We start from the raw sequence: 27,625 nt of genomic DNA on the forward strand, positions 1-27,625 counted from the left end.
TTTTTTCATACGATAACAAATGATTATTGTCACTTGAGGTGTCAGCATAGCTGAAATGTCAAATTGCATAATAATGCCTAAAATAAAAACTTTTATTTAAAAAAAAATCATAAATTCATTTGAGTTGAAAAATGTCTAATATGTGTTACTAAAACTAGAGTATATCATAAGTGAGGGAGGAACCATTATTGTTTCAATTCATCAACCACCTTTAACCTTTTATTCACAATATAAACTAATTAGTTTAAAATATCATCATATCACATCAACCTTTTTAAATCAATACTTAAAAAGTTTTTAACATATACAATCAGAAACTATAGGTGCTAAGTGTGTGTTCATCACTGCCTGAAGAAATTTGTGAGTGATTTACCATCCAACTCTTTCTTGAAGAATCTGGTCATAAATTCATGGAAAGTGAAGTTCCTGTAAAGGGCTGGTTTCTCGGTTGATGTTAGCTCTGGCAATGGTCCAAAGAGTTTCTCCCTGTCACTTGGATTGAGGAAAACAGCAACTGAGACTCTAGCCTCATTACAATGATTAGCTAACACTCGATGATGAGCACTCTTATATGCTTCGTTAGAAATTATCTGAAACACAAAATAATGAATATGAAAGATCAGAAAAAGGGATGTCATAAAACAATTCCTACATATATAACCTGGTAGACCTTCAAATTTAACCAAAGTTTTTCTTGAAGTTATAAATGGTTCAAATAATATGTTTACAAAATCATAAAAGTCACGTTGATGCTAAGTTAACAAATTGATTTCATAACTTTGCTTCAAAATCTTAATTCTAATTAATTTAATTCCGTTCTTTTTGTTTGTCAAATGCATTCTCTTCAAAATTAAGACCACTAATAATCTATTATTTTCATTCTATTAAACCAACTAACCACCAACTTCACCAACTTGACCATAACATTTTAAAGTAAATATTTTAGATAAATAATGATGAAAGGATTAAAAATAATGTAATTCTCAAGTGTTTTAAGATGTTTCAAATTATTGACCCACATGAAACATCCATCATCATAAGCACAAAAATTAAGTGAAACAAGGCTTTATTTAATTAAACAATTATTATTATATATGAACAAAATAAAATAAAATATGAACCTGAAGGAAATCTCCAATGTTAATAACCAAAGCTTGAGGCTGAGGCTTCACATGGATCCAACCATCTGGAGTCTCAACCTGCAAGCCCCCAATATGGTCCTGCAGCAACACCGTAAGAGCCCCTGGATCAGTATGTGAATTGAGACCCACCGTTAGATCAGGCTGAGGGCAAAACGGGTAATAGTGCCCCACCATACCTCTTCCTTCCCCCAAACCCATCTCCCTGAACCTCTCCGCACCCAATCCCAGCCCCTCACTCAGCAACTCAAACAACACACTCGAAACACGCACCACCTCCTTATTCCACTCCACCACCTCTTCTCTGCACATCTCGGGAATCTCCCTGGGATCAACGGCTGTGGGCCCCATTCTTATCTGCAAAATCAAAATTAAAACTCATATTTATTTTATGATTTCATACAATTTATTTATTTTCAATGCCGATTAAGTTTAAATGTTTTCCAAAAATTTATATTATTTAAAGTTAAAAAAATAGTCTGTGTGCCTTTTTAGACAGAAATTTTAAATAATAAACACCAAATATTAATTAGTACTTTCGAGGCTTGTAAAAAGGTTAAATTTTAGTTTTAGTTGTTATTTTATTTTTTATACGTGATTTCGGTAACTAAATATTAAAGAGACTAAATCACAAATAAAAAATTAAAAAATAAATTGCAATTTAGCCTATCGAAAATTGCATGAATCTAAAATTTTGTTTTATAAACTATAACCTAATTTCTCTTGTTTCAAAAATTAATTATTTAAATTAAAATTATTAATTAAATATACATTTAATCTTTCCTCAACATGATTTATTTTATGAATAAAAGAACATAATTAAAACTTGAACCAAGTGGTCCCAGGAACACGAGTCCTAATGCGTCAACCGATTTAAATTATTTTTAATTACAAATTTTGTATTACTTAATCTTTGGTGAAGATTAATGAATACAGAATACCAATATATTATTAACTAATAAAAAATAGTTTTGATATAATATTTAAGATAATTATTACTAAATATCGTAGATTTATTATTTATGGTGAATAGTGATTAGAAGGCGTTTCCCGTTTTTGACGCTATGCTGAAAGTCACCGAGAAATTAAAATTCTTCATATATTTCAGTTTTTAGAAGTAATAAAAAATATTAATCTTACACAAAAAAAATTAATTCACTTTAAATTTACAAAAATAAAATAAAAATCTCTTTCATAATAATTAATTGTATATTAATATTAATTTCAAGTATTAATAGAATTAAAATTTCGTTAGTTACTCGTATTGTGTCACGCCAGCTGGCAGCTTTTGATTGGAAGAGATCCACGTTGGAAATGTACGATACGCCCTTCCCCATCTCTCTACGGTACACAGGCACTCTGTCCTCCGCGGGCTGCTCGTGGAACGCCTTCACCGCCGCCAGAGTTCGCCGGAGTACCTGCTCCGGGACGCCGTGGTTGATCACCTGGAAGAACCCCACCGTGCTCGCCGCCTGCCGAACCCGCTCCACCACGGCGGCGCGCGACCCCTGCACGGCGGCCAGGTCAACCGTGGGAATCTCCGGCGCAGATTCGGATTCGAACCCGCGCTTCAGCTCCGCTAAGGTTTTGGGCGGGTGAACGAAGATAGGGGGGATGGCCTTGATCCCAGAATCGACCAAACCTTTGACTCCGACCTTGGTTTCTTCGAACTCCTTCACCGCTTTCGCGCGGTTGTACGGCGCGGCGGCGCTGACAGCGGTGGCCACCGGCGATGACATTGGGAAGAGGCGAGAATAGGAATCGTTGTTTGAGTGTAGAAAGTTCAAATTCAGTGCAAAGTGAATTGAAAACTATAAAGTGCAGTTTTCTGATTTGGCACAAAAATTAAATAACAAAAATATATTAGTCAAGAAACTTCACTAATTCTAGTCATTTTTTTATTCAACAGGTTTTTTTTCTTATTAAAATATATCAAGTAACCATAATTATTTATTATTACATAAAAAATATATTATTAAAAAATATATATATAAAAATAAAAAATATGAAATGATTAGATCAAAATCTTTATATTAAATAAAATAATATATAAATAAATTATACATATTTATAAAAAATCTTAAATCAGATTAAAGGTTAATAAGAATTTAAATATATATTTTTCTTTAATTTATCGAACAACACTAACCTTTAAAACAAATAATATTTCAAATGTAATAATTAATTTTAATAATACTATATTTCTTCAGAAGAATATTCAAATTACAGTGATGTTATCAGTTACCTAACACTAAAATAATATAAATTTGGCCTTATAGGATGTTTTTAGAATGTTGAATTTTTTATAAGGTGAGAAAGAAAATACCAATAGAAAAATAATTTTTATAATAGAGTTTATATGAAATTAAGCTAAAAGCACTTTTATAAGTATATCCATTATGAACTTCTCGAAGTAAGAATATTATTAATAGAGTTTAATATTTAACAATTTAACTATATCATGTATAACTAATAATAAGTTGATTTTTTTACTTAACCTTAACCTTATTTATGGAGGTTGAAAGCTCTATAAATATAAATACTTATCAAAGAAAACATAATATCTTACTAGAAAATAAAATTGTAGTTCTGTAACGTGAGTGATAAAAATATTTGAATTCAACCAGTTAAAGATATTGACTTTATATCTATCAAATTTATCGTACTTAAATCTACTAAACTATAATTTCATAATTTATTTATATATACTAATTCATAGAATAATTTGTTCATGTTTTTATTATGTATTAATTAAAGGTTTCAATTTTTTTGTATTTTAAAATTTAATTCTTTAAATTTTAATCAATATTATAATTAGTAAATAAAATAATAAGTTAGTCCACTTTGTTAGAAACTAGGGAAATAAAAGGCGTGCCTATATGTTTATTTTTTTATGATAATAAAAGATAATTAATATAATTATTGTTATTACAATGAAATGTAATTATCCTAAAAAAGTTAACTAATGAATATAAAAACAGAGAGAATAAATTAATAAAAATAGTGTATAAAAAATAGTCATGAAAACTAATTCATAGCTAATATTAAAATGACGATCAATGAAAATAAGATTTTTTTATAGTCAATGTAAGTCAAGATTTTTAGCTTTATTGACAAGGATTAGTTTCAAATTAATATTATTAAAATGATTTATCATCAAATCAAGTTATAACTATTTATTCATAGATGTTTGATATTTAGTGGGGTTTTATTTAGATGTTAGCCAAAAAAACTTCTATTGAAATTTTTAGTAGCTATTTTTAATCTGCTAGAATTATTTTATGAACAATATTTCTAATATTATTTGACGATAATTTTTGTATTTAATATTTTTTATTAAGTAATAATTAAAATACTCAATTCAAAAAAATAATAAACTTGAATTTTCTATTTGGGTGATAGAATTTTGAGCATAGAATAAAAGAATGTGTTAACAAGGGAAGAACGTTTTGGTGAAGGCATGGAAAGGTTAGAGTATATTCAACTTTCTGAATATATGACTTTTAAGCAATTTTATTCAATCAATGCTACAACATACATTATTGAATATATTTGAGTTGACATGACTTTTGGACTGCTTCTTCTTCTACCATCATAGTTTCTTCAAAGCTTCTTCCTACCTTCAATCTCATAATTCTTAAAATATCAAAAATATATTTTATTTTATTAATGTTTTTTTTTAAATAATATCAATCTCATTCTTTAAAATATCAAAAATATGTTATATTTTATTAAAATATTTAATTTCTAAATAATAATTTGAAAAAACTCTGAATTATAGAATTTATAAAATATTTTTAAATATCCCGGTCTGGTTACTTGTTAAGGTATTTTTCATGGAAGTATAGGGAAATTTATTGAAACTTTCTCTGCGTTTCTTGAAGTTCAGACTGCTCTGGTTGCTGAGTTTTATGGGGTTATACATGCTATGGAGAAAACTCAAAAGATGGGGCTTTCTAATGTCTGACTAGAATGTGATTTTGCTTTGGTTTGTGTTGCGTTTATGGTTATGACCAATGTTCTTTGGATGTTTCGTAATCGATGAAATACTTGTCTTAATTACTGTGGAAAAATCAGATTTAGGGTTACTCATATTTTTCGTGAAAGGAATGCGTGTGTTGATAAGTTGACAATATAATTTATTCATAGAGAATTTTTTCATTGGTATAATACATCTAGTATATTCTTAGAATTATTTATGAATATGTATCGTTTTTGTTAATATATGCGTTTTGATCTAATTTATCATATTTTCTTTCTTTTTCTTTTTTAATAATATTTTTTTCATGTGATGAAAAATAATTGTTGTTACTTAGTGTAAGCATAACTGATATATGTCTAAGTTGCATAATGATTACGAAAAAATACATTAAACATGAAAGGTTTTATTTTAAAAAAAAAACTTTCATAATTCTATAAACTAAAATGTGTTTTTTTTAAAAGAATATTCCAAATTATTAAATATGAAAGGTATTTTTAAATTAAAAAATACATTTTAAATTCCATAATCTTGAATTTGAATTTATTTTATTTAAGAAAAAATATATTCTGAATTGTAGTCCATAACTACAATCCAGATATATAAATTAAAAAAAAATTCATTCAGAAATTATAAAATCTAGAAAGTATTTTTATATTTGAAAATATATTTTAAATTCTATAATTCATAATATATTTAAAATAAATATTTTTGGATTTCTTATAATCCAGAGTAAATAAGAAAAATTACATTCTAAATTATAAAATTTAGAAAATACATTCCAAAAATTTTAAAAATAAAATAATTTTTTCGTCTGAAATATAACAATGTTAGAAGAAGCTATGGAGGTTTAAGAAGAAAGAGTCTCATCACCATGTTTCATGAAAATTATTAACCCAATAAAAGAAGAGAAAGTTATAAAGATGTTTTATATTTGACACCACACATTAAAGATGAAAAATTAAATTTCTCACTCGAAAGACATTTATAGTCTCTTATTAAAAAATTATAAATTAATTTATACATCAATTAATTTAAATTTTAAAAAAATGTTCTCCCAAAAATATTTATAGAAAATTTTGCCTAACAAATTTCCAATTGTATAGAGATTCATCATTTTCAAGTACTTTTTTAAGTATTTGAATGTTCACTCTTACCAAAATATGTAAAAAGAAGTTTCAATATCTTCTAAAGTACATAAGAAAATAGTTACAACCACATCATTGTTTTTTCTAGAACCTTATGAAACATTCTAAGGCTTTCCAAAATATTAAAGCATTCTACAACCTCAATAAAGTTTCTAATTTATACCTTAAATAATTTTAATCTATAGAAAAGCACTTTCTTGTCTTGTAAAAATTCTAAAAGAAGTTTTATAAATTAACTAGTTTGTTACCAACACTGAAACATATACACTTGGCTTGCAACATGCAATATAGGATCACAATAACCAGAAGTATGAACAAGATGACACAATGTTTAGTTAGAAATCCAATACCAATTTAAGTCAAAATAAGAATGAAAAAGTTAGACATCATATAAAAAAAACAAAAATTCTTTATGAATAGGTATAGTCTATCTATGTATCGTTTTTGTTAACATATGAGTTTTGGTCTAATTTTCCAATCTTTTTTAATAATATTTTTTTTCATGACAAATGATTATTGTCACTTGAGGTGTCAACATAGCTGAAATGTCAAATTACATAATAATAACTAAAATAAAAATTTTTATTTAAAAAAAAACAAAAAAAAATCATAAATTCATTTGAGTTGAAAAATGTCTAATATGTGTTACTAAAACTAGAGTATATCATAAGTGAGGGAGGAACCATTATTGTTTCAATTCATCAACCACCTTTAACCTTTTATTCACAAACTAATTAGTTTAAAATATCATCATATCACATCAACCTTTTTAAATCAATACTTAAAATGTTTTTAACATTGACATATACAACCAGAAATTATAGGTGCTAAGTGTGTGTTCATCACTGCCTGAAGAAATTTGTGAGTGATTTTCCATCCAACTCTTTCTTGAAGAATCTGGTCATAAATTCATGGAAAGTGAAGTTCCTGTAAAGGGCGGGTTTCTCAGTTGATGTTAACTCTGGCAATGGTCCAAAGAGTCTCTCCCTGTCACTTGGGTTGAGGAAAACAGCTACTGAGACTCTAGCCTCATTACAATGATTAGCTAACACTCGATGATGAGCACTCTTATATGCTTCGTTAGAAATTATCTGAAACACAAAATAATGAATATGAAAGATCAGAAAAAGGGATGTCATAAAACAATTCCTACATATATAACCTGGTAGACCTTCAAATTTAACCAAAGTTTTTCTTGAAGTTATAAATGGTTCTAATAATATGTTTACAAAATTATAAAAGTCAAGTTGGTGCTAAGTTAACAAATTAATTTCATAACCTTGCTTCAAAATGTAAAATTTAATTAAATTACTTTCCTTCTTTTTGTCTGTCAAATGCATTCTCTTCAAAATTAAGATCACTAATAATCTATTATTTTCATTTTCAAAAATATTATCTTATCTTAAAATATCATACCATTTATGTCTTGTGTGAGTATCATTAATTTTGACTCTTAAACGATACGAGAATAAGCAATGTGAAAATAATTAACATATAGCAAGGAGACCATAATATTTTAAAGTAAATATTTTAAATAAATAATCTTGAAAGGATTAAAAATAATGTAATTCTCAAAGTGTTTGTTTCAAATTATTGACCCACATGAAAGATACATCATGATAAGCACAAAAATTAAGTGACACAAGGGTTTATTTAATTAAACAATTATTATTATATATGAACAAAATAAAATAAAATATGAACCTGAAGGAAATCTCCAATGTTAATAACCAAAGCTTGAGGCTGAGGCTTGACATGGATCCAACCCTGTGGGGTCTCAACCTGCAAGCCCCCAATATGGTCCTGCAGCAACACCGTAAGAGCCCCTGGATCAGCATGCGAATTAAGACCCACCGTTAGATCAGGCTGAGGGCAAAACGGGTAATAATGGCCCACCATAATTCTTCCTTCTCCCAAACCCATCTCCCTGAACCTCTCCGCACCCAATCCCAGCCCCTCACTCAGCAACTCATACAACACACTCGAAACACGCACCACTTCCTTATCCCACTCCACCACCTCTTCTCTGCACACCTCGGGAATCTCGATAGGATCAACGGCTGTGGGCCCCATTCTTAACTGCAAAATAAAATAAAAAATTCATATTTATTTTATTTTTTATTTTTTATTTTTATCGGCAATGAAAAACGAATTAAATATGATTCAGAGTAGAGAGGTGTTCTTACTAAACAAACTTCAAAATATGCCTACTGAATCCAGATAAAAATACTATAGAATCACTTAATTAAGGTGCTCAAGCCAAGACAACAATGAAAATATTTATTTTAATATTAATTTTAATTATAAAATTCGTATTAATATTTAAAATAGTTATTACTAAATATCGTAAATTTATTATTTATGGTGAATTATGATCAGAAGGCTATTCCCACCGAGAAATTAAAATTCATGGTATATTTCAGTTTTGGTAGTAATAAAAAATATTAATCTTGCACAAATTTTTAATTCACTTTAAATTTACAAAAATAAAAAAATCTCTTTAATATTAATTAATTGTATATTAATATTAATTTTTTTAATAGCATATGATACCAAAGATCAAGTATTAGTTACCTGAATTGTGTCACGCCAGCTGGCAGCTTTTGATTGGAAGAGATCCACGTTGGAAATGTAAGATACGCCCTTCCCCACCTCCCTACGGTACACCGGCACCCTGGCCTCCGCGGGCTGCTCGTGGAACGCCTTCACCGCCGCCAGAGTTCGCCGGAGTACCTGCTCCGGGACGCCGTGGTTGATCACCTGGAAGAACCCCACCGTGCTGGCCGCCTGTCGAATCTGCTCCACCACGGCGGCGCGCGACCCCTGCACGGCGGCCAGGTCTACCGTGGGAATCTCCGGCGCTGATTCGGATTCGGACCCGCGCTTCAGCTCCGCTAAGGTTTCGGGCGGGTGAACGAAGATAGGGGGGATAGCCTTGATTCCCGAATCGACCAAACCTTTGACTCCGACCTTGGTTTCGTCGAATTCCTTCACCGCTTTCGCGCGGTCGTATGGCGGGGCGGCGCTGAGCGCGGTGGCCACCGGCGATGACATTGGGAAGAAGCGAGAATAGGAATCGTTGTTTGTGTGTAGAAAGTTCAAATTCAGTGTAAAGTGAATTGAAAACTATAAAGTGCAGTTTTCTGATGCGGTTCAACAAATAAATAACAAAAATAGATTAGTCAAGAAACTTCACTAGTTCTGGTCTTTTTTTTATTCCAATTATATTTCTTTATTTACACGACTCAAAATTAAAATATGAAATAACAAATTATATTTAATTAAAATGATAAACTATTATTGGTTACCTAACACTACAAAAATATAAATTTTGTCTTATATGATATTTTTGGAGTGTTGAATTTTTTATAAGGTGAAAAAAAAATACCAATAGAAAAAGATTATAATAGATTTTTTTTTAAATGGGTTGAAATTAAGGGAAAGATTGTGTTTTTTTTTTCTTTTTTTTAAATGGTTTTTTAAATGGTTTTTGCGCTCTTATTTATATAAACATAACGAATTTAGTCGGTTAGTGATGAGACTTCCAAGTGTTCCATAAATTCGATATAAAATTTATATAAATTTAAGTTAAAAAATACTCTTATACGTATATATTATGAAACTTCTCAAACTAAAAATATTATTAATAGAGTTTAGTATTGAACAATTTAACTATATCGTTTAACTAATAAGTTTATTTTTTTTTACTTGAGTTTAGTATTGAACAATTTAACTATATCGTTTAACTAATAAGTTGATTTTTTTTCACTTGAGGTTGAAAACCTTATAAATACAAGTATTTAACAAAGAAAACATAATATCTTAATAGAAAATGAAATTGTAGTTATGTAACGTAAGTGATAAGAATATTTGAATTTAACCATTCAAAGATATTGACTTCTGATATCAACTTTAGAAAATCAGATTTATTAAATTTATTGTACTTAAATCTATTAAAATATAATTTCATAATTTGTTTACATATAATTATTTATAATATAACATTTTCATATTTTTAATATGAATTAATTAAATGTTTCAATTTTTTTGTATTTTTAAACTTTAACTTTTAAATTTTTATTTAAATTTTAATCAATATTATAATTATTAAATAAAATAAGATATGTGAGTCCACTTTCTTGGAAACTATGGAAAACAGAGGCATGCTTATATGTTTATCTTCTTTTATGAAAATAAAAGATAATTAATATAATTATTATTATTATTATAATGAAAAGTAATTGTCCTAAAAAAGTTAGATAATGAATATAAAAACAGAAAGAATAAATTAATAAAAAAAAGTGTATAAAAAACAGTCATGGAAATTAATTCAACTTAGTAGTGGTTATAAATAAAGTAATATATCTATTTAAAACTTGAAAAGAAAAGTGTAATTTTCGATTTTCTCATTTGTTAACTTTCGTGGTAATGGTCTTAAAAACTATGTTTTTTTTTTTTTTAATGAAAATTTTCATGTTAGGCATCCCTATGCAACTTGACATCTCAGCTAGGCTGACATCTCAAGTAACAACAATCATCTGCCATCACATGAAAAAAGTATTATTAAAAAAAAGGAAAAAAAAAGAAAATACAAAAATATGGGGGGACTAGACCAAAACCCACATGTTAACAAAAACGATACATAGGTAGACTATACCTATTCATAAAGAATTCTAAGAACAGACTAGATGGAAGTCTATTATACCAATGAAATGATTGTCTATGAATGAACCCTAAATTAGCCAACTTATCAGCACATGCATTTCCCTCACGAAAAATACGAGTAACCCTAAACCTGATTGTCCTACAGAAATTAAGACAAGTATTCCATCGATTACGAAGCATCCACGGAACAGTAGTCCTAGCAGTAAACGCAGCACAAACCAAGACAGAATCACATTCAAGCCAAACATTAGTAAGTCCCATCTTCTGAGCTTCCTCCATAGCATGTATAACTCCATAAAACTCAGCAACCAAAGCAGTTTGAATTTCAAGAAACCCTGAAAAAGCACCAATAAATTCTCCCATACTCCCACGGAAAATACCTCCACAAGTAGCAAGTCCAGGATACCCCTAGCAGCCCCATCAGTGTTAATTTTAACCCAGCCTGGTGAAGGAAATTCCCATCTAACTGAAAGAGGATGAAGAACTTTCCCACTACGAGTCTTAATACCAATAATATTATTATTTTATTTGGAGTTAGGATTTGAAAGTCTTAAAAACTATGTTTTATTAACTAACAGTGTAATAAAATTTATATTCATAATTTGGAGGAACAATATCAAATACCAACCATGTCATACAAATTAAACAACAGGCTAAATAAATACAAAAACAAAATAGTTTAAATACTCATGAAAACAAAAAATTTAAAGAACATTTTAATTAAAAATATACAAATTTATAAAGTAGTAAAACCTCAGTTAAACTTATATTATATTACGAAATTAAGATTAGAAAATAAGAAATAAGGATCAAATTCTTTAAAACGTTAAAAAATAATAAATAAAAAAAATAAAGAAATGGTGAAAGAAAAGATCACGCAACTATTGTTTTGCATTGACGTGGCAGGCTTTGAGCCAAAAGTTGAAACCGGAAGTTCCCACACGCTACGCTGGAGTGAGGTCTCATCTTTCGCTGGAAACAATGACAGCTTACGTATTCCACCTATCATAAAATGTTACACAATGGCATTTTTTAATAAATATAAATTTTAAAATATAACTGATATAATAAGTATATGTTATATTTGTTTTCTATGTGTGGATGTGGGAACCTAAGTAATGTTTATTCACTTGATATACAATTTGCTGTTGTGTCGGTAGTTTCTGAATTTTTTAAAGTTGTTCTTCTCCTACGTGTGTGCTCCGTTGGTCGGTGGATGGGTATCTGCGATTGCACTTCGTCGTTCAAGTCAGTGCTAGTGATTAGTTTGTTATCTTAGGATATGAAAAACGTACATTTTCCCTCTTCAGAAGTCTTATTTATAGGTTGACCTGGACCTCCTTCGTGTGGGTCAGATAATCAGTTTATTAAGACGTGTGTAGGTCGTGTGTAGTGACTTCTTAAAATCATGAGAGTGTATTCGAAGTACAACTCATTCAACGCAAACTATATAACAGTTTTCTTGCCACGTATGTTATATTATTAATTCATGTATTGGATCGGACTCGTACATGTTTATTATAAAATCGTTATAGAAACTTATTCACTATATCATCTGAAGTTTTAACTGACATAGGTACTTCTCTCATGTGAGTTTTACACACTTAGTTTCACTAATATTTTATGTGATTCACTAAAATGGAGGTATTGGTGGCGCAAAAGACGAAGCAGCGAGGGTTTGCGTTAGCATCTGTTTCTGAGGTTTCCAAGTTTCTTCTTTTTTTTTTTAATCTGTGGTGTGGCACATCATTGGTTTGACTGATGCATGCTAGTTTTATATCTTTGTGTTTACTTTTCTTATAAAGTGGTGTTTTGCAAGTGATGTTAAATACGATTTTTTTTATTAACATCAATTAGAATTATTTTGAATAGATCTTAGTTAGGATTGATGTAGTTGATGTGGATGTAATTTATGATTATTTTTTTTACTAATGTCAATTATAGCTAATATTAAAATGACTATCAATGAAAATAAGATTTTTTATAGTCAATGTAAGTCAAGATTTTTAGCTTTATTGACAAGGATTAGTTTCAAATTAATATTATTAAAATGATTTATCATCAAATCAAGTTATAACTATTTATCCATAGATGTTTGATGTTAGTGGGGTTTTATTTAGATGTTAGCCAAAAAACTTCTATTGGAATTTTTAGTAGCTACTTTTCATATTTTATGAACAATATTTCCAATATTATTTGATGATAATTTTTGTATTTAATATTTTTTATTTAGTAATAATTAAAATACTCAATTCAAAAAAATAATAAACTAGAATTTTCTTGTTCAAACAAAATATTTGAATATTAAAAATTAAAAATAAAAGTAAGTGAAATGGAATATATTTAAACTTTTTTAAAAATATAGAATTTCCTATTTGGGTGATAGAATTTTGACCATAGAATAAAAGAATGTATTAACAAGGGAAGAAGGGGTTGGTGAAGGCATGGAAAGGTTAGAGTATATTCAACTTTGTGATTATGACTTTTAATCAATTTTATTCAATCAATGCTACATACATTATTGAATATTTGAGGTGCCATGACTTTTGAACTGTTTCTTCTGGTACCTTCATAGCTTCTTCCTACCTTCAATTACATATTTTTTTAAATATCAAAAATATTTTTTATTCTATTGAAGTTTTTTACTTTAAATTATAAAATTTATGAGATATTTCCAAATCCAAACACCTTTCAAATTTTATAAACCAAAATATATTTTTTCCAAAAAAATACATTTCAGATTATAAAAACCAAAATGTGTTTTTTCTAAAATAAATACATTTTAAATTGTAGAATTTGAAAAATATTTTGTACTCTACAGAGTCCATAGAATCATAATGTGTAAATTAAAAAAAAAATACATTATAGATTTTAAAAAGGTATTTTGAATCTAAAAATGAAAAATATTTCAAATTCTATAATTTAAAATATATTTTTTTAGAAAAATATTTCACATTGCAAAACTGGAAATTTTACAACCCAAAATATGTAAATAGAAAAAACTGCAATCCAAAAGGAGAGAGTTATAAAAAAGAGAAAGTTATAAAGATGTTTTATATTTGACCACCAGTCCCAAAAAAATTAAATTTCTCACTCGAAATGACATTTATAGTCTCTTATTAATTGAAAATTAATTAATTTTAATTTAGAAAAATGTTCACCAACAAATATTTATAGAAAACTTTGTCTACAAATTTCCAGATGTATAGAGATTCGTCATTTTCAAGTACTTTTTTAAGTATCTCAATGTTCACTCTTACCCAAGATATGTAAAAGAAGTTACAATATCTTTTAAATGACTCTTACCCAAAATATGTAAAAGAAGTTACAATATCTCCTAAAGTATATCAGAAAATAGTTACAACCACATCATTGTTTTTTCTAGAACCCTCTGAAACATTCTAACATTTTCCGAAATATTAAAACATTCTACAACATCATTAAAGTTTATAATTTATACATTAAATAATTTTAATCTATAGAAAAGCACTTTCTTGTCTTGTAAAAGTGCTAAAAAAAGTTACATAAATTAGCAAGTTTGTTGCCAACACTGAAGCATATACACTTGGCTTGCAACATGCAACAGGATTACAATAGCCATTAGAATTCCTTACCTATCTTAAGAGAAGTATGAACAAGATGACAACATTTAGTTAGAAATCCAAGTACCAATTTCAGTCCATAAGTAAGAATGAAAAGTTAGACATCATATAAAAAGAACCCATAAATTCATTTGAGTTGGAAAATGTCTTATATGAGTTACTAAAACTAGAGCATATCATGAAATGGGGGAGGAACAATTATTGCTTCAATTCATCAACCACCTAATTAGCATAAAATATCATCATATCACATCAACCTTTTTAAATAAGTACTTAAAATGTTTTTAACATAGAATATACAACCAGAAATTAATAGGTGTGCTAAGTGTGTGTTCATCATTGTCTGAAGAAATTTGTGAGTGATTTACCATCCAACTCTTTCTTGGAGAACCTGATCATAAATTCATGGAGAGTGAAGTTCCTGTAAAGGGCTGGTTTCTTTGTTGACGTTAGCTCTGGCAATGGTCCAAAAAGTCTCTCCCTGTCACTTGGGTTGAGGAAAACAGCAATTGAGACTCTAGCCTCATTACAATGATTGGCTAACACTCGGTGATGAGCACTCTTATATGTCTCGTTAGAAATTATCTGACACACAAAATGATGAATGGGAGAGATCAAAACAAGGAATGTCATACAATAATTCCTGCATATATAACCTTGTAAACCTTCAAATTTAACCAAAATTATTCTTGCAGTTATAAATGGTTCTAATAATATGTTCACAAAATTATAAAAGTCAAGTTGATGCTAAGTTAACAAGATCATTTCATGACCTTGCTTCAAAATCTAAATTCTAATTACTTTATTTCCCTTTGTCTGTCAAATGCATACTCTTCAAAATTAAAACCACTAATGATCTATTATTTTTATTCTCAAAAATATTACACCCAGTCTTAAAATACCATTTGTTTCGATTTTAAATCTACTGAGACATTGCTAGATCAAACTCCATTCGAAACATTGTCTGCTCCATCTGAGGTATTGTCCGCTTTGAAATTCGATACTCCTTCATGATTTTGTCCTTAAAAAGGTGTCTCAATGGGTTAAGAAAGAAAAGTGTGTTTAAAGTGTCATTGACTTCAATACTTAAATGATGTGAGAATGATCCTCGAGGACTAAGGGAACGAGGTCGAGGATGTGTCTTTGGAACCTCAAATATAATGATTGATCCTAACGATATTATCCCCCTTCACAACTAAGGAACTCAAATGTGTGTCTGAAACCTCAAATAGAGTGATCTTTGACGATTTTAAAATAAATACTTTAGATAAATAATCTTGGAAGGATTAAAAATAATGTGATTCCCAAATTTTAAGATGTTTCAAATTATTATTGACCCACATGAAACATCCATCATCATCATCATAAGCACAAGCACAAGAATTAAGTGACACAAGGCTTTAATTAATTAAACTATTATTATTATATATTAATTAAATAAAATTAAATATGAAACCTGAAGGAAATCTCCAATGTTAATAACCAAAGCTTGAGGCTGAGGCTTGACATGGATCCAACCCTGTGGGGTCTCAACCTGCAAGCCCCCAATATGGTCCTGCAGCAACACCGTAAGAGCCCCTGGATCAGCATGCGAATTAAGACCCACCGTTAGATCAGGCTGAGGGCAAAACGGGTAATAATGTCCCACCATAACTCTTCCTTCACCCAAACCCATCTCCCTGAACCTCTCCGCACCCAATCCCAGCCCCTCACTCAGCAACTCATACAACACACGTGACACACGCACCACCTCCTTATCCCACTCCACCACCTCTTCTCTGCACACCTCGGGAATCTCGCTGTGATCAACGGCTATGGGCCCCATTCTCATCTGCAAAATAAAAATAAAAACTCATTTATTTTATCATTTCATACAATTTATTTATTTTCAATGCCGATTAATTTTAAATGTTTTCCAAAAAATATTATATTATGTAAAAAATAAATATTTTGTGTGCCTTTTTAGACAGAAAGTTTAAATAATAAACTTTCGAGGCTTGTAAAAAGGTTAAATTTTACTTTTGGTTCTTATTTTATTTATTAAAAGTGATTTCGGTCACACAATATTTGTTGTGACATTATTAAAAAGTTTGTAACTTTAATTCAATTATTATCAATTTTTAAAAAATTGCAAGTTTTAAATATATGAAGATTAAATAAAAAAAAAGGTGTTTATTAAAAAATAAATTGTAATTTAGCCTATAAAAAATTGCATGAATCTAAAATTGTGTTTCATAAACTATAATTTAATTTCTCTTGTTTCAGAAATTAATTATTTAAATATAAATTATTAATTAAATATACATTTAATCTTCCCTCAACATGATTTATTTTATGAATAAAAGAACATAATTAAAATTTCAACCAAGTGGTCCAAAAAACACGAGCCTAATACTTGTGCCAACCGATTTAAATTAATTTTAATTACAAATTTTGCATTAATGAATACCAATATATTGCTAACTATTAAAAAATAATTTTGATAAATATTTAAGATAATTATTACTAAATATCGTAGACTTATTATTTACGGTGAATTATGATCAGAAGGCTTTTCCCGTTTAGACGCGATGGTAAGAGTCATCCAGAAATTAAAATTCTTGATATTTCAGTTTTTGTAGTAATTAAAAATATTAATCTTACACAAATCTTTAATTCACTTTAAATTTACAAAAATAGAAAAATCTCTTTAATATTAATTTATTGTATATTAATATTAATTTTTTAATAGCATATGATACCAAAGATCAAGTATTAGTTACCTGAATTGTGTCACGCCAGCTGGCAGCTTTTGATTGGAAGAGATCCACGTTGGAAAGGTATGATACCTTCCCCACCTCCCTACGATACACCGGCACCCTGGCCTCCGCCGGCTGCTCGTGGAACGCCTTCACCGCCGCCAGAGTTCGCCGGAGTACCTGCTCCGGGACACCGTGGTTGATCACCTGGAAGAACCCCACCGTGCTCGCCGCCTGCCGAACCTGCTCCACCACGGCGGCGCGCGACTCCTGCATGGCGGCCAGGTCCACCGTGGGAATCTCCGGCGCTGATTCGGATTCGGACCCGCGCTTTAGCTCCGCTAAGGTTTCGGGCGGGTGAACGAAGATAGGGGGGACAGCCTTGATTCCCGAATCGACCAAACCTTTGACTCCGACCCTGGTTTCGTCGAACTCCTTCAGCGCTTTCGCGCGGTCGTACGGCGCGGCGGCGCTGACCGCGGTGGCCACCGGCGATGACATTGGGAAGAAGCGAGAATAGGAATCGTTGTTTGGGTGTAGAAAGTTCAAATTCAGTGTAAAGTGAATTCAAAACTATAAACTTGAAAAGAAAAAGGGAAAAGAAAAGTGTAATTTTCGATTTTCTCATTTCTTAACTTTCGTGATAATGGTCTTTAAAACTATGTTTTATTAACTAACAGTGTAATAAAATTTATATTCATAATTTTGGAGAAACAATATCAAATACCAATCATGTCATACAAATTAAATAACAGACTAAATAAATAAAAATACAAAATATTTTAAATACTCATTAAAACAAAAAAATTAAAGAATATTTTAATTAAAAATATACAAATTTATAAAGTATTAAAACCTTAATTAAACTTATATTATATTACGAAATTAAGATTAGAAAATAAGAAATAAGGATAAAATTCTTCAAAACGTTCAAAAATAATAAATAAACAAATCGTGAAAGAAAAGAACACGCAACTTTTTGTGTCTTGTTTTGCATTGACGTGGCAGGCTCTGAGCCAAGAGTTGAAACTGGAGGTTCCCACACGTTACGCCGGAGTGAGGCCTCATCTTTCTCTATAAAAAAAATAATTAAAATATAGTTTAAATTCATATTTTATTTATTTATTTTAATTTCGTCAATATATTATTTATTTCTACTTCTTACGAAAAATTAATTAAAAAATTAATTTTCAAATTCAATCAATTTTGTTATACTACGATTAAGTCTATTTGCGCGAATATTTTTAAAATAACTTAAAACATGAAATCAAATATTTATAAATTAAAGTAATTTATATACAACCTACAAAAATATCATTTTTTAAAACGTTATATGAACATTTTTTGTCAAATAAGTTATGGATAAATTAGCTTTTTATGATAAAATTACTTTTTTTTTCTAATTTTTCTATTTTTAAAAACAAGTTTTAACTCTTTATCCTTGAATATGTTAGATTTTTTTAATAATAAGATGATAATTATTTTTTTCACGAGTTTTTTTTCTATAGAAAGTCAAAAATTAAGTTAGTTTGTAATGTTGTGAGGGTTTTTTTGTACGATGAATTTTTATATATAACATGAGTACATAATATCTAATCACTATGTCATCTGTTCAAATTAATAATTAAATAATATATTAATATTAGGCTAGTATTATTCAGAAAATAAATACCTAAGTTATTATTGATTTTTTTATAAGAATTTAAACAATAAAAGTATAGGAATACAAATACATTAATTACTTAAAACTTCGTTTTCAAATGCTGCAGTTCATTAAGTTTTATATATACTGAACTTTGACACCTTTTTAGAAAAAAAAAAACAAAAAAACAAATTACAATAACAACAATAATAAAGATGAGTAAGGTATTTCAAATTGAATGAATAATATATATCATACATACCTTTAAATAATTAAATATAATACCTTTAAATTTTGTTGGAGATATGAATAAGATGATAAATTTTGAAAAGAACCCTAAATTAAAAGCCTTTCTGCATACTCATTGAGATCTTATGATTCTTATAATGATGTGACATGACAAGTGATTGAGTTTGATGAGAGTAATTGGGAAACAATTTTTTTAAGAAAATATATTTTTATAGTATCTGTTAATTTGTTGATATTTTAATTTTGTAAAAACAATTAGCCAAACAACTTATCGTAATTTTTTTTTATTCCAAGTTGTTATTTCATATAATAAAATTGAAATATCGTTTGGATTATGTAAATATATGAATTTTATTTTTCTTGACACAAAAATTACACATGGTAACTTTTTACAAAATACAATAAGTAATATTGATTATAATTTACTAGACATGAGCTTACTCTCGGTTACTGAATTTAGACTCATTACCGATTGTGTGGATGTACCTCCAATGTGTTCCAATAACAAAGTTAGAATTTAATTAAATTATAAAAAAAATACTCTACTTACCTTTTAAACAAACATATCACCTATTTTCATGCACTCCCATAATTTTGTAAATCCCAAAATTGACCTCCACCTGTTATTTGAATTTGAGATATGGGAGTATGCTACGGATTCATCAATCCAAAAGTGAATCATGTTTCTTTCCGGATGAGGGGTGTTCCGGAAGCAAAGTTTCCATAAATTGTTGATTTTCGGATTATTGAATTCATAAGCCTAATTTCTATTACGGATTGGTGAATCTTGAATGATTTTTTTCAATTATGGATTTTTGAATCTGGAAGTGAAGGAAGAAACTGCCTTATAATATTCATCACCGAGTTTTATTAATTTAATTAAACTTTTATTTTGTTCACTTATTAAATCTATTTTTAATTTTAATGTTTTTAGCTTATTAGTTGTAATAGTGTTAACTTATATTATTTTAGTTTCATTGTTTTTTTTTAATATATTAACATTTTTTTTTATCTCTCGACGTCTCGATTTAATTAGTACAATTAGTATTTATAAGTAGTAATGATTATATTACAAACCTTAATTATTAATATTATTTGATATTTCAATTATTTATATTAACAATACATTAAAATTAAATTCTCAATGTAGTGATACAAAATTAAATTAAAAGCACTGAACACATAATTCATATTTTATTAATTAAAATGGTATTTCACGTTTAAGTTATTTTTTTACAAATTTTAATCAATTAAAATGAATTTTCAATTAGTTATGTTTTAGTTATTTTACCCTGTTAAAGAGTTTTTAATCAGTTAAGATATATTAGATAGTTGACCGGAATATTTTTCAGTGCTTTAATTCGTGATTTTACAACTTAAAATAAAAAATAAATTTTTCTTCTATTTTTTTCTGGCACATTTAACTGACAAAACTTATCTTTAATTGACAAAATTATCAAGAATTACAAACAATTTAAGAATTTATTATTTTCATTTGTTAACTCTATTAACATGTTAAAAAATATTTAACATAATATCTTTTCACATCAATAATCAGTTTATTTTTTATCTTGTTACTAGAGTTAATTTTATTTTCATCCATGTGCTTAATAAATATTAGTAAAAATATTTTTTCTTCTTTTACTCTCTTCCTTAAATATGGGAACTTTGTTGAAACTGAAGATTCAACAACTCTCTTCTTTAAATATGGGAAAGTTGGTTGAAATTGAAAATTCAACAAACCCTCTTCTTTAAATATGGGAAATTTTGTTGAAATTGAAGATTCAACTAAATTTGTGCTAATTGATTTGATATTTCTAACCAATTTGATGATAGATAAGGTGAAGAATTAATCTTTAAGTTAATTTTAGTTTTTAGTTATAATTTTAATGTTTTAAGGATTGTAATCAATATGAATCTTTATTGAAATGTTTAGGTATATTTTAATTGATAATTTTTTTTATCAATTAATCTTGAAATTAACATTATTTTAACTTGAAAATCTATAAAGAATAGTTCATTTAATATGGCTATGGTCTTTGCAAATTTTAAAGCAAGTTCTTGAAGACTTAATCATCACTTGTATTCATTACATTCACTCTAGATTCTCACTCTCTTTATTGTTCCACTCTTTGATATTTGATATAAAGCATAAATTTTTATATTAAAAATACAATTTTATTATTCTCTACAATCCAATAGTAATGTTTTATTTTTCAAAGTTCTAAACAAATCTTACAATATAATACCAATCTAGTTTCTATTATCTTAGGTTATTTGCTGATAAAAAAAATATTGCTCAAATAAATATATATCATGTAATAAGTTAAGTATTGAGCACAATTTCAATATAATTATCACACTTATTTATCTAATAAAATACAATTCTTTACATTATTTTTTATCATATGTACAAATTATTTTTCTTTAATAGAGAAACTAACATAATTATTTTCGATTCATTTTTGTGCATTAGAAGTATTTATAGATAAATTTATACAAGAACACTTACTCTTATAATAAACTATTTATTTACCTTTCTAACACAAACATTTGAAAAAAAAAGTGTTTTTATCCCTACATTTATGTTAACTAATTTTATAACCAAAATTCAAAAGTTGAGTTTAATTTCATCTAACAAGATATTATATAAATATATTTTTTTAAATTTAAAGAGTAAATATAGCTATTAAACATGTAAAAAGATCTAAAATTTGTTTATTTGATAACAATAAAATAAAATTTAGAAAGATATTTTTTTTTACCTTGGTGATGGAAAAACTATATTAGATTAAATTTACAAATATTCCCAATCTCTACAGTGGTTGGATTGGAGTACAACTAACTGCAAAATCACCCAATAAATTAAACTTGGTGCCTTTCTTTCTTTGTTTCTTCTCTACATCGATTATCCAAACAAACCCTAACCGTTTTTACTCTTCCGATTTCTCACAATCGCAATGGGTTCCGAAGGATCCAGCGTCGTCGGTGAGCATTTATTACTTTTCCCAATCGTAATTTGCAATTTGCGTTTTCAATTCTTCAAATTTTCAATCCTTAAATGCTTTCGGACTCTTCAAATTTTTTGTGATCTTGTGGTTCCCTAATTGAGGAACTAGTCTGTGCTTGTTCTGGCCATACTCCACAGTTTCTAGCTGCGTTCCTTTTTGTTTTGGTGGAGTTTAACTTCAGAAATTGTTGAGTTTTGAATTGGGTGTCTGTGTTGGGTTATGATGAAATAGTTATAATTGTAACTTGTAAATGGCTTTTTGATTTTGGAGATGTATGGTTGCAATTGGTTTTTTATTTATTGTTATGGTGGTTGGAGAGATGGTGATTCCTTCCTTTTAATTTTTCTCCGCAAAGTAGTGCAACAGATTTTTTCTTTAAGATTTTGTAATTGGTGGAATTGTTATCCAATGTTGTGTCTGCCGTGCTAGTATAATGCTTGCTGCAGATGGCAATGAGTTGCTGTGGGCAGTCCATGCTGGGTTTTAAATGGCATTTGCGACTGTAGTTGTGATTTTTCTTGCATATTTTGAATTTGTAATCTTTGATATTGGGACTGGCAATTGGGTTGCGGAGACCACAAATACCTTGATGTTGTAGCTGGCTGCAACTGTGATTGTGGATTTTTTTTAATTTTACTACTTATCACAGCTTAAGTTCTTGACCTATAAGCCAAACCGTATAAGGGATTCACACTACCTTCAACCCAAAATCTTAAGACAATGAGTTTGTACATCTTCTTCCTTATATGTTGCTCAACTTTCATACTTCAACTCAATGTGAAACTTAGACTCATACTTGGATTCCTAACAATGTGTTGGTGAGTTGCCTAAGATGTTATTTTGTTAGATGGTGTTGAGGGGGAATTAATAAATCTAACATTGTTAATGATTCCTCTCTAGTAAATATAGGATCATGATTGATTGACAGTGCTACTTCTTTTATACATTCACCCAACAACCATATAAATTATTATTTTATTGAAATACAATATTTTATTAAAAAAAATTGTTGTAAAGTAGTTGTTTTTAATGAACAGTGGTGTCAAGATATTATTTTTTATAAATATATCCATAAATCTGCTTAAGTTCTGTTTTGGCAGTTATTGTAAATATATTATAATACTTATATATTTAGTGACCTTGATCATATTCGGTAATAGTGATAAATGAACTCATAGGATGATACTGATAACTTAATGTTTGCCTATGGCTGTTTGAAATGGGTTTGTATTACTGACATTTCAAGAGAATGGACAGCTTTGCTACACTACAGATTCTTGACAAATATTTTGGTTGTATATTGTTTACTATCTCTTATGAAATCCCTTTATAATTTTTCTTTGACAACGTCATTTATCAATTATTAATGACTGCCTTCATCTGTCATTGCAACATGAGGAACACTCCCTCATTGGTTAACATTTTCTGAAAACTACAAAATCACGAGAGAGATTCATGAAACAGACATGGGACCCTCAAAATTTTGATTTGCAATAAATTTTCACACCAATAGGAGAAAGTGTGTTTCTTGAATTTCTCTTGTAACTATTTAATTTAAACAGTTTTGATGGACTTAGTAGAGCTTAGATTTGATATTTACTCTTAAATTATTTGGTCCCTGCAGTTCCTAGGAATTTCAGATTACTGGAAGAGCTTGAGAGAGGTGAGAAGGGGATCGGGGATGGAACTGTTAGCTATGGAATGGATGATGCTGATGACATATACATGCAATCTTGGACTGGAACTATTATTGGCCCCCCTGGTGTAAGCTGTCTCTGCTTTTTGTCTTTTTCTTTTATTAGTTAGTTTTGACACTTGGAACCCCAACTAACGTCCCTATCTGCTTCTTTGGCAAAGTAAATACTTTGAATTTCAGTGGTAGACTGGGAGTTGTTTAATATTTCTCAGTTAAATGTTATAGATTAATAATTTGTAAAGTGGTATTTATGTTCTTCAGACATGTGAAAATGTCATATGGATTGAAATGTTGGGTGATAAATTACAAATAAAGGTTCCACTAGTACAAATAATAGCACATTTTATTAGCTCAATTATATAGATGTTCTAGTAAAGCCAGCTCCTGTTTAGTTGATTGAAGCTGTGCTACTCAATAGGTGTATTGAATAAATATGTTTTCTGTTTGTACTTATTTTTTGGTTGGCTGCTACTTTTAGCGACCAGAGGGTACATACCCATGTTTTGTAAAAAAGGGACTGGTCAATGAACCAAGAAGAATTTCAAGGTTTTACGGTTGAACTGAGTTTTACACGTATAACAACAGAAGTCTTTTCTTATTGGATAAGGTTTTCTACCTGGATAATATCACACCATTGGATTTTGTCATAACCTAATGTACAGAAAGACCATCTAGATCTATTTTCTTTTTAATAGTTTGACTTTGTTTTTTATAAAATCCTTTCAGCTATAATTTTTGGGTCATCCATTTCGTCAACTCTTCTTTATGAGTGAGATTTTAGGATAGGTCAAGTAGGGTTTACAAAGGGGCGTTAAAGGGGAACCAGAAAACAATAACCTCTAGAGTCAGTTACTGTGAGCCTTTGTGACTCTGTTACCGAGTTAGGTGCAATTCTGCTAGGTTTGGAAGCATATCACTGCTGTTGCAAGGGATATTGTGGGAAGCTTCTGAGTCTCTAATACTCCGTTACATCTATATCTCAAGGGACCTAAATCGGGCAGTGATGGGATATGTTACTTGATTTAATGACAGAGTTTTCTATCTACTAGTTTCTATCATTTTACCATCTTTTTCTCAGCAAGTACTACTATTCTCTTCTCTCCTTTGTTCCTGATTTTATCTTATTTTATGTGTCCGTTAATCCATGCAACTTACACATTTATATAACATAGTTCTTGTATGCTCTTTACAGCTCATCATTCAGTCCGTACCATAAAGCATAGTAGGTGTTATGGCTGTATGGTTATTTTTTCTTTAAGCTTGAGAAGCACCTTACCATCGCAAATAACACCTCCCCTACATCTTCCCAGCTTGAATTCTTATACTTATTATACATACATAATTACATGTATTAAAATACTTTGTTAAAATATTCCTAATTACAGAAGTTTAGGAATACCCTTAATCCATTTGGCATTATATTTGGAAGCATATCAATTGCCTTGCATATCAATTGCCTTGTATATTTTTTAAAAAGAAGTTTGATATTAATTCTACCTTCCCTACCAAGAGAGCATGGTAATTGATTCTAATCCTTTGTCTTCCTTCTATAAACCATCCATTTTCTATAGGGATGGAATGGGGTTGGGCGGGTGCAGGTCTCACTTTCCCATCCCCACCCAACGACTATGAAATTTTTGTCCCATCCCAAGTAATGGGTATTACCCGTATTTGGTTCCTTAGTGTTCCAAATGTTAATTAAATATTTTTTTACAAAAAATAAAAATCACAACAAAAGAAACATGATATTATCAAGATTCAACCTTGGAATAAAAGGCTTTGTCTGCGTTTGTTTCACAGCAAGTAAACATACAAATGTGTTCTGTGAAATAATAGTTTTTTATGATTATAGAAATTAAATAAAAAATAAGTGAATATTTCTGAATAATTAAATCCCATTTTCTTTCATCTTATCTTAGTTTTCCTCCATTTCCTAGTATGTGCACTAATTATTTTTAATTTCTTTAATAATGCATCTTTCTAGCTGCTGAGCAAAACTAGAACTTGTATCCACCAAATAATATATTGATATGGCTTGTTTTCCTGTCATGTCATTTTACCAGACTGTTCACGAAGGACGTATCTACCAGTTGAAATTGTTTTGTGGTAAGGATTATCCGGAAAATCCTCCATCTGTTCGATTTCAAACAAGGATTAACATGACATGTGTCAATCAAGAAACTGGACTGGTAAGAAACGATTTTTGAGTAATTGAAATTGAGCTTATTAATCACTAAAGTTGAACTTGAATTCACTACATTCACTGAACTGGATTATTGGGATTAACATGACATGTGTTTATCATTACTCTGGTGTGATTGATATTGAACTCATTAATCACCAAATTACCAGGTTGAGCCACATCTGTTTCCTATGCTTGCTAGTTGGAAACGTGAGCGAACTATGGAAGACATTTTAATGCAATTGAAGAAAGAAATGATGTCACCACAAAATCGGAAGCTAACTCAACCTCCTGAAGGTGCATCTATCTTATTTTTACTATTGCTATTTGTTTATAAATTGCTATATTGGTAAACTAGTTCATAATTGTTAGTAGTATCTATAATCTGTTTGGTTTACTTGTCAATATGTGATATATTATTTATGTGTCTTGTCATTGTCTAAAACTGTAGGCAGAGATGTTCTGACTCTTGTATATGAAATTACTTTGTCTTTTGGTTAGTAATTGAAAGTTAATTGTTAAGAGATTGTTGACAGTATTAACTTTTTTGAACTTGTAATAAGGAAGTTGATCATTGTAAAATGTGAAGATGCCAAATCACCTGTAAGCAATTCAGAATTAAATTTGTTAGATTTTTTAAAACTTGTGAGATTTTAGCCTGTTCTTTCTCCTAGTAGTCTTAGGAAGTGCTTTTGTTTTGTTGTGTCTTTGTTAATATGTTTTCTCATTGAAACTGGTAGTGGAGCAACCTCCTCTCCTGAATATATGTTTTTTAACAATCGTATCTCAAACTTTTTCCATTTTATCTTGCCTGTTCTTACTGATTTATAAGCAATTTTGATTAGATGTCAGCACTAGCTTACCTCTGCAGTTTGGTTGTTAGAAGATTTATATTTATGATGAACCTTCAATGGCTTGAGCATACTGAATGGTTATTTTATGACTGTAGGCAATGAAGAAGCCAGGATTGATCAAAAGGGTCTGGTGGTGAGATGTTGCATTGTGTAATTCAGTGGAGAATCCAAGAATAATAATGTAAATAACTATATTCAATAGATGATCCATGTTCACGGAGGAATGCATAATGCATTTATAATGTAATTATGGACCATTTGGAGCAATCCAAGATATAGTAGTGACTATCATATCAGATCTTGTTAATCCTTTGTACTGAGGCTGTTTTTACAGCGCACTCTAATTTCGCAGTTTAAGATCCTTTTTTTTTTTCTATCTTTGCTTTTGTGTGAACCATATTATTATGGGATAACATTTGACTTGTCTTCAAACTGCTCTGATGTTTAATTTCAATGGTGGACTGAATGTTTAGTTAAATTATGTTTTTCACTTGTCTTGGTTATGTTAGGTTCCTGGTAAATAGGTGCTATCACATGAGCAAAATCTTACCCAACAAAAAACATATGTTAGGTTCCTGGTAAATAGATGCTATCACATGAGCAAAATCAGACCCAACAAAAAGCAGGTTGATTTTCCACTCCACCATATCAATTGAAATCCGCATCAGCATCCAACACAGATGTGAAATATCCATTTTGTCCTAAATGATTTAAAAAAAC

General features: G+C 29.2%; 4 protein-coding genes across 4 annotated transcripts; 1 reads left to right on the top strand and 3 right to left on the bottom strand.

Annotated features, from left to right (window-relative positions):
- Positions 1-188: 188 nt before the first annotated feature.
- Positions 189-3,039, bottom strand: LOC137806176 (1-aminocyclopropane-1-carboxylate oxidase homolog 4). The gene is made up of 3 exons (XM_068606161.2): positions 2,399-3,039; positions 1,122-1,496; positions 189-590 (listed from the first exon to the last, which is right to left on the bottom strand). Exons 1-3 carry the CDS (start codon positions 2,876-2,878, stop codon positions 342-344), a joined length of 1,104 nt encoding a protein of 367 aa, XP_068462262.1. The 5' UTR covers positions 2,879-3,039; the 3' UTR covers positions 189-341.
- Positions 3,040-6,954: 3,915 nt separating this feature from the next.
- On the bottom strand, positions 6,955-9,652 carry LOC137806174 (1-aminocyclopropane-1-carboxylate oxidase homolog 4). The gene is made up of 3 exons (XM_068606159.2): positions 8,841-9,652; positions 7,971-8,345; positions 6,955-7,357 (listed from the first exon to the last, which is right to left on the bottom strand). Exons 1-3 carry the CDS (start codon positions 9,318-9,320, stop codon positions 7,109-7,111), a joined length of 1,104 nt encoding a protein of 367 aa, XP_068462260.1. The 5' UTR covers positions 9,321-9,652; the 3' UTR covers positions 6,955-7,108.
- Positions 9,653-14,720: 5,068 nt separating this feature from the next.
- LOC137806177 (1-aminocyclopropane-1-carboxylate oxidase homolog 4) lies at positions 14,721-18,220 on the bottom strand. The gene is made up of 3 exons (XM_068606162.2): positions 17,296-18,220; positions 15,990-16,364; positions 14,721-15,118 (listed from the first exon to the last, which is right to left on the bottom strand). The coding sequence occupies exons 1-3, from the start codon at positions 17,770-17,772 to the stop codon at positions 14,870-14,872; spliced, it is 1,101 nt and encodes a 366-aa protein (XP_068462263.1). The 5' UTR covers positions 17,773-18,220; the 3' UTR covers positions 14,721-14,869.
- A 3,753-nt stretch (positions 18,221-21,973) lies between these two features.
- MMZ1 (MMS ZWEI homolog 1) lies at positions 21,974-27,383 on the top strand. The gene is made up of 5 exons (XM_068606163.1): positions 21,974-22,150; positions 23,798-23,937; positions 25,933-26,058; positions 26,222-26,348; positions 27,001-27,383. The coding sequence occupies exons 1-5, from the start codon at positions 22,123-22,125 to the stop codon at positions 27,057-27,059; spliced, it is 480 nt and encodes a 159-aa protein (XP_068462264.1). The 5' UTR covers positions 21,974-22,122; the 3' UTR covers positions 27,060-27,383.
- Positions 27,384-27,625: the final 242 nt, after the last annotated feature.

This window comes from Phaseolus vulgaris, chromosome 3, assembly GCF_051622355.1.
Source record: "Phaseolus vulgaris cultivar YP4 chromosome 3, ASM5162235v1, whole genome shotgun sequence".
NCBI lineage: Eukaryota > Viridiplantae > Streptophyta > Magnoliopsida > Fabales > Fabaceae > Phaseolus > Phaseolus vulgaris.